Below are 6,251 nucleotides of genomic sequence, written 5' to 3' on the forward strand. Positions count from 1 at the left end.
GCCAAAAGGGTGCCCCGCTTTGAGCGGGTAGCATCTGCCCCTCCCTGCTGCTTCCTTTTAACCCCCCGCCCACCACTCCCCCACAAGGACGGGTTCCTCCAGCTGCCTGCCATTTGGACCTCTGTTGCTCCTTGCCCGTTCTCCCCAGTGCGCCTAACTCGGAGGCATTTTCTCTTTCCGCTGAGACTCGTTGGCCGTGTGGCCCTAGGTAAGACACGCTCGCTCTGAGCCTCAGTCTTCCTGCTTGTGCGAAGAGGCAGTTGGCTCCAGGCCAGATGTGGCACAGTCATCACTGGGGCAGGGCCCCACCCCTACAAAAGCAGCCGGGACCAGCTCTGATCCTGCGCCCACCACCAAAATGACCTCCCAGGGGCCAGTAGCATGTGCACTGCCCCATCCAGGAGGGACCGTTGGGCATCATGTTAAATTCTAGAGCCCTGGAAGAAGCAAGACCCCACTCTCCCCAACCCCTAGGATAAGACCAGTAGGCTGGGAAAGTTGCTTTATTTGGATTTGATTCAGGGGGTGGGGCTCCCGGGGCTCCCAAAACCAAACACGGTGGCCTCCACGCTCCTAGCCCAGCACCTCGTCCTGGCCTTTGGTGGGCAGAGCCATCCTTCCCAGCCTTCTCCAGGAGTCTTCCTCCTCCTCCCGACCGGCCACGTGAGCTGTGGACAGGCCCTCCGGTCCCTGGGGTGGGAGGGAGGGGCCTAAGCTCAGAGTAAACCAAGTAGACAGACTAAGGCACGGCAAGGCCCGCGGAGTCATAAGTGCTCCGCTGGAGGTGGCCTCCGGCTGGGTGAGGCCTGTGGCTCCAGAGAGGGTGGGGACTCCCTGCAGCCACTGACCATCCAGAAGTAGTTTGGGTGCACCTGGCCCTGCACAGCCTCACTGATCATCAGTTCCCCGTCCACAGCAAACACACCCTTCCTGTCCTTGGGCTCCAGGCGGAAAGCAACCACGGGCACGTACACCAAGTGGGGACAGTCACACTCCATGTGCCTGCCTTTCTCCATGGCCAGGAAGAGGCGCAGCAGTGTGGCCCGAGACACACCTGCCCGCACGTAGAACAAATGCATAGCGCCGGCCGCACAGCGGCCCATGGGTGCAGCCAACATCTCACTGCCCAGGTGTGAGTGCAGCAGTGCTAGCACCAGCACGAAGTCCTGCTCCGGCACCACCGTCCAGTGAGAGGGCACTGCCTCCTCCAGGGGCACCAGGTGGGCGTCCACAGGGCCCTGCTGGGCCTGCTGGTCCCGAGCGGGGCAGGGGGGCATCTTGGAGACCACCGTTTCTACAGGGAGGTAGGCCAGGGAGCCCTGGTAGGTGCGCAGGGCCGCCAGGCGCAGGAAGGTGCCCAGAGTGAAGCGCATCTCACCCAGGTGCCGAAACTTCTCACTCTCCAGATCCACGTCAGCGATGAAACCCCAAGCCAGGCTGAGCACGGAGAAGAGGCGCTGCCCGGAGGCTGTCTGCAGGGACAGCAGATCCATGGGCGCCAGCAGCCGGTGGCACAGCAGCCGGGTGCAGTTGGTCAGGAGGTCTTCATTAGTCACCTGCTCGAACCTGCAGAGGGAGAAGTCAGATGGGGAGGGCAGGAGCCCTCACACGTCCTCCCCTTCCTCCTCCTGGGGAGTTGGGGCGGGCGAAGTGACACTGAGTCCCTAGGGAGTTGGCAGGAGTGACAGATGGAGCAGGTGGAGGCAGCAGGTGGAGTCACGGAGAGGGCCCCAGATGGAGGGGCCGAGGCTCCAGAGAAGAGGGCATGGAAGTTACCCCCGGGCGTGGTAACTTACAAAAGAAAGCCTGGCAGTAGGGCGGCACTAAGGGGAAACTGAGGGCCACTGTGGCCTTGGGCTCTCACCCGGCATAATGGTTCACAGAAGCGGCCAGTGCATTGCCAGAGCCGGCTGGGAGGCTACACAGGGGCTTCTGGATGGCGGTCTCCCAGTCAGGCCGCTCCATGAGCCCGTTCACCACCTGTTGGAGCGCAGGTGGCCTCAGCCTGGGAAGCACCCCACCCCCACGACCCAGGCCCAGCCTCCCGGTGCGGGCCTCACCTCATGCATCAACCCGTCTCCAGACATGACCACCAGCGCGTCCCAACGCCTCAGGTCCTCCGCCCGCACCAGCTCCCGGGCGTGGTTCCGCCGCTCTGCGGAGAGACCAGCGCGGCTATCACGGCGGGGGCTGCGGTGGGGGGTGGGGGGTCCCTGTCTGGGGATGCTCCCTGCATCCCCGCGGGGAGACACTCACCAGTGAGCGTCAGCGTGAAGGAGACATCGGCCTGGGCCAGCAGGGGCTGCACGTGGCTCCGGAAGAGCTGCAGGGCTTTGCCCTTGCCCCCGCGCGGATTTAACAGCACCAGCACTCGGCAGGGCCTGGGGAGCGGGTTCCGGGAGCCGCCCGCTGTAAAGACAAACCCGAACCGGCCACTAGGGGGCTGACGATCACAGCAGGGAGACTGGGGTGGAAACGCTGTGCCTGAAACCCACGGGTAACTGATCCCACAGAGTCTGACCAGAGGCAGCGGCCTCCAGCGGTGGGGAGCTCCGGCGGCAGCCCCGCGCTCCTCACCCGGCCAGCTTGGCTCGGCTCAGGCTCGGCCCGCTTCCGGTCTCGTCGGGAAAAGTGCTTCTCTCGGGCGTCCCCAGCCTCTTTTGTTCAGCTGACTCGGGCCAACCTTCCTCTCGAGAGAGAGAAGGGATCCCCGCTACAGGCCTTCCCCGCCAAGCCCCCACAAACCTGCATCCATAACCTCGACCCGTGGCCCCCGCTGCCAGGGGGTCCCCGGCGCTGTCGGGGCGCTGTCCGCGGCGGCGGCTCCTGCCTTCAGCTCCTTATCGGTGCTGCCCAGGCGGGCGTCTCGGTGCCGGCTGTGGGGCTCGCCCTCCCCGCCCGGAGCCGGGGCTGTAGGGGCACCCGCGTCATTCCCTGCGGTTGCCGGATCTGGGGGAGAGGAGACACCGCTGGTGGAGTCCGCAGCGGCCCCCTGAGGTGGGGGGCGCCCTGCTAGGTCCTGGGACCACGCGCGGGGAGCCGCGCCTCCGGCATCGCCTAGTTTTCCGAGAGGTCCTGAGAGCCGAGGTCCAGTGCCACCAAGGGCGCTCCCGTCCTAGAACTGAGCTCCCACCCCCAGAGGCAAAGGGTCTCTTCCTGAGGGGCTTTCTTTCCTGGGGCCTCGGGTTCCGGCCCGACGATGAGTCAGAGCCCCGTGGCTCTCTCCGGGGGATCAGGTCCTCACCCCCCGGGCGCTGCCAGGAGGAGGGGAGTCCAGTTGCGTGAAAATCCCAGAACGTGAGTGGACATCGCAGGGCGCGAAGTTCGGGGCGAGCGATCCCCGCCCCGAAACAGCCGGGTCGCCGTGTCCTCTACCCTGAGCTCCGGAGCGGCCGGAGTCGCCGCGCGCGCCTCTAAGGACCAGGCTCTGCGGCGCCGCGCGCAGCGCTCGTGGGAGCAGCGCCGGAGTCGCGCAAGAGCTGAGCCGGAGCCCGGCCGCCAGCCGCCGCCTCCCTCGGCCGCAGCCGAGTGGGCGCGGAGGCCATGCGGTGCACGGCAGTTCCCCCGACCTCCCAGGAGCCACGCACGGCGAGAGGACAGGGCGGGCGGCCAGCCCTACCCAGTCGGTCCGCTTTGCTGGGGAAGCGCCACCTCCGTTCCCCACAGTGGCCTAGGGCTGAACGCAGCTCGTCCCTGGCTCAGCCTCGCATCTGAGGGACAACTGGAGCGCCGGGCAAACGCTGACCGCACGGCCTCGCTGTCTCCAGCCTCAAACTTTTGTCTCAACTTCGGGGAGGGACCTGTGCCTCGCCCCCGGGCCTGGCCACGCCCCGCGCTCCCCGCGTTTGCGGGGGAGGACCCCGCGCCCTGCATAGCTGGAGCCCGCCTGTCCCCGGCCTCACCGCGCCGCCCCCCGCACGGTCAGCGCCCACGGCTCGGCCACGCGCAGCCCTTTGCCTGGGTCCCGGGACGCTGGGAGTAGGCGACCGGCGGAAGGCGGCGCCGCGGCCCGGCAGGAGAGGCGGAGGCCGTTGGCGAGGCGCGGAGCCCCAGGCCCGGCCACGAGCGGCGCGCCGCGAGCGCAGCGTCCCGGGCGCGCGACGGTGAACGCGCAGCGCAGGCCGAGGCGCGGGCCTCACGCGATCTCGCCTCGGCGCCCAAAGTCGGAGCTGCCCCCGGGTGGGACTCCGGGCACGCGTGGCTCAGGGCTCCGGGCAGACCCTCGGCTGTCCCTGGACGCTGCGACCTTCCGCCCTGGAGTCTCCTGGCAGAACTGGCCCCGCTGCCGGCTCCGGGCAAGCAGCGCCCGCTTCGCGCGCTCCGCCCCATCCCACCCGGATTTCGAGGCCCACCCAGATCCCGCCGGGTGCCCCCCGCTCCGTGCCGGGGCGTCTCTCCAGCCGCTCCAGTTCTCCCCCAGAGTTATTTTTAGCCTCCCGACCAGGCAGCTCTGCAGCGCAGCCACCGAGCCTGAGGCAGCCAGGCGAGCGGTCCCGGGGAAGGCTGGCGACCTGCGCGGGGGGATGCGGTCCAGAGGAGGGATCCTTGTCAAGAACCTCGAAAGTTGGATCTTTTGCACAGAGGACATCGAGGCTCGCCTAGGCCAGAGAAGCTGCTCCGCAGCGGGCGATCCAGGCCCACGCACCCGAGAGGAGCTCGGCGGTGTAAACAGGCCTAGGGGTCCCCATCCGCATTGGGCAGCCAAGCATCGGGGGCGTGTCCTCCGCCGCCTCCACTGGCTCAGTGGGAAGATGCAAACGGGCCCGGGACTCGTGTATCGGTGCTTGTGTGATAAACATATCACCGGCAAGTAAAGTGTCTGACCTGAACTTGTCCGCGACCAACTCGAGTAAACTCCCTGGGGGGCTGTTGGCGGCGACCCAGAGGAGGAAGTTACCAAGGCGGACTTGGCGACCTGACCAGGTAGGGCCAAAGTTAGGAAAAACCAAACCGCTGTAGGAGGCTGAGGTGGTACAGGCCCAGGCTGCAAAGTGCTCACGCGCCCACACCTGCCCCCACCGACACCCGCTCACAACTCTCTTCCCATCGCCTCAAGTCGAGAAGAGGCAGGTCTCTGCGGCCCCGGTAACTCGGGCGCGCCTCCGCCGCATCTCCTCTTACAGAGGACCCAGGCGGCCCGGCCCCGTTTCCCAACACCTGGGAGGGGAGGAGGGCGGGGCCCAAGTGTCCCCACGTAGAGGGGAGGCTCAGGCTGGGACGCGTTGGCCTGGCACGCGTCCGGGTGGTGGCCACCTCCGTCCTGCGTGGCCCCCGGGCAGCCCTGGCTGGGTCCTGAGCGTCCCGAGCGTGTTCCGGGAAGGTGACTCAGCGACGCTTTCACGGGTCGAGAAACTATGCGAAACTAGGAACCGGGCGAGGAAGCGGGGGCGGGGCGGCATCGCCCTCTCGCAGGGCCGCGGCGGGTGTCCGCTGAGGTCTGATCTTGAACCTACAGGCCCCCACCCGCAACCCCCAGGAATCCGGCGCCAGGAGGGGAGCGCGGCGCTGCAGCCGCAGTGCCGCGGTCACGCGACGCGGAGACTCAAGCGCCTGCGGGAGGAGGGGGCTCCTTGCGGGAGCCGGGGCTCGATCCCTCTCCTCCCCCTTCGCCTGCCTTCTCCTCCTGCCAGGACTCCGGTCAAAGTCGGGGCTTTGGCGCCTAGAAGACGCGGGACGCGGGCGGGGTGCTCCCCGAGATCTCAGTCTTGGAGGGAGGGTGCTGCGGAGACCGCCAGGGCAGCCTCCCCCTTCTCCCCCGCTCGGGAAGGCACTTCCATCAGTCCTGAAAAGCCGCTGCCTTAAACCTTGGAGTCTCTTGGGAAACTGAGGCCCTCGGGAAAGGAAGACCTGGCTGTGCACGAGTCCGCAGGGAGAAAGCCCACCTGCCACTGGGCCCCTCCGCCTCCCAGCGCCCCGGGCTGGAGCCCTTGGGGTCTTGGGGCCGGACGGGGGCGGGGTTGACTGGAAACCGAGCGACGAGGGAGGCGGAGCAGCCTGCTGGGTTCATTATCCGGCCTCCGGGGGCCCAGCAGGAGGGAGGTGAAGGGCCGAGCCCTCTGGCCCCGGTTCCAGTCTGCACAATGGCTGCTCTGTCCTCCCAGCGGCCTCGCCCCCGCCCCCACGGTCCCCGCTCTGCCCTCCTCATTCTTGTCGGTCACCTCCCCCCTCCAGGCTGCCTCCCTCCAGGCCCACACCGCCCTCCAGCCCCTCTCTAAAGAGCTTTATTTCATCTCCAGAAACACTCATCAGCG

At 67.6% G+C, this 6,251-nt stretch overlaps 1 protein-coding gene across 7 annotated transcripts; it reads right to left on the reverse strand.

The window, feature by feature from the left end:
• Positions 1-487: 487 nt before the first annotated feature.
• SPHK1 (sphingosine kinase 1) lies at positions 488-5,863 on the reverse strand. 7 transcript variants are annotated; one of them, XM_060135841.1, is made up of 6 exons: positions 4,335-5,863; positions 2,746-2,949; positions 2,257-2,409; positions 2,061-2,155; positions 1,865-1,980; positions 488-1,566 (listed from the first exon to the last, which is right to left on the reverse strand). In XM_060135841.1, the coding sequence occupies exons 2-6, from the start codon at positions 2,753-2,755 to the stop codon at positions 765-767; spliced, it is 1,176 nt and encodes a 391-aa protein (XP_059991824.1). In that variant the 5' UTR covers positions 2,756-2,949; positions 4,335-5,863; the 3' UTR covers positions 488-764. The 7 variants fall into 7 exon arrangements, with proteins under 7 accessions (XP_059991824.1, XP_059991826.1, XP_059991821.1 ...); XM_060135843.1 differs by lacking the exon at positions 4,335-5,863 and adding an exon at positions 3,903-3,925; XM_060135838.1 differs by lacking the exon at positions 4,335-5,863 and adding an exon at positions 3,652-3,869.
• Positions 5,864-6,251: the final 388 nt, after the last annotated feature.

Source organism: Lagenorhynchus albirostris, chromosome 20, assembly GCF_949774975.1.
Source record: "Lagenorhynchus albirostris chromosome 20, mLagAlb1.1, whole genome shotgun sequence".
NCBI lineage: Eukaryota > Metazoa > Chordata > Mammalia > Artiodactyla > Delphinidae > Lagenorhynchus > Lagenorhynchus albirostris.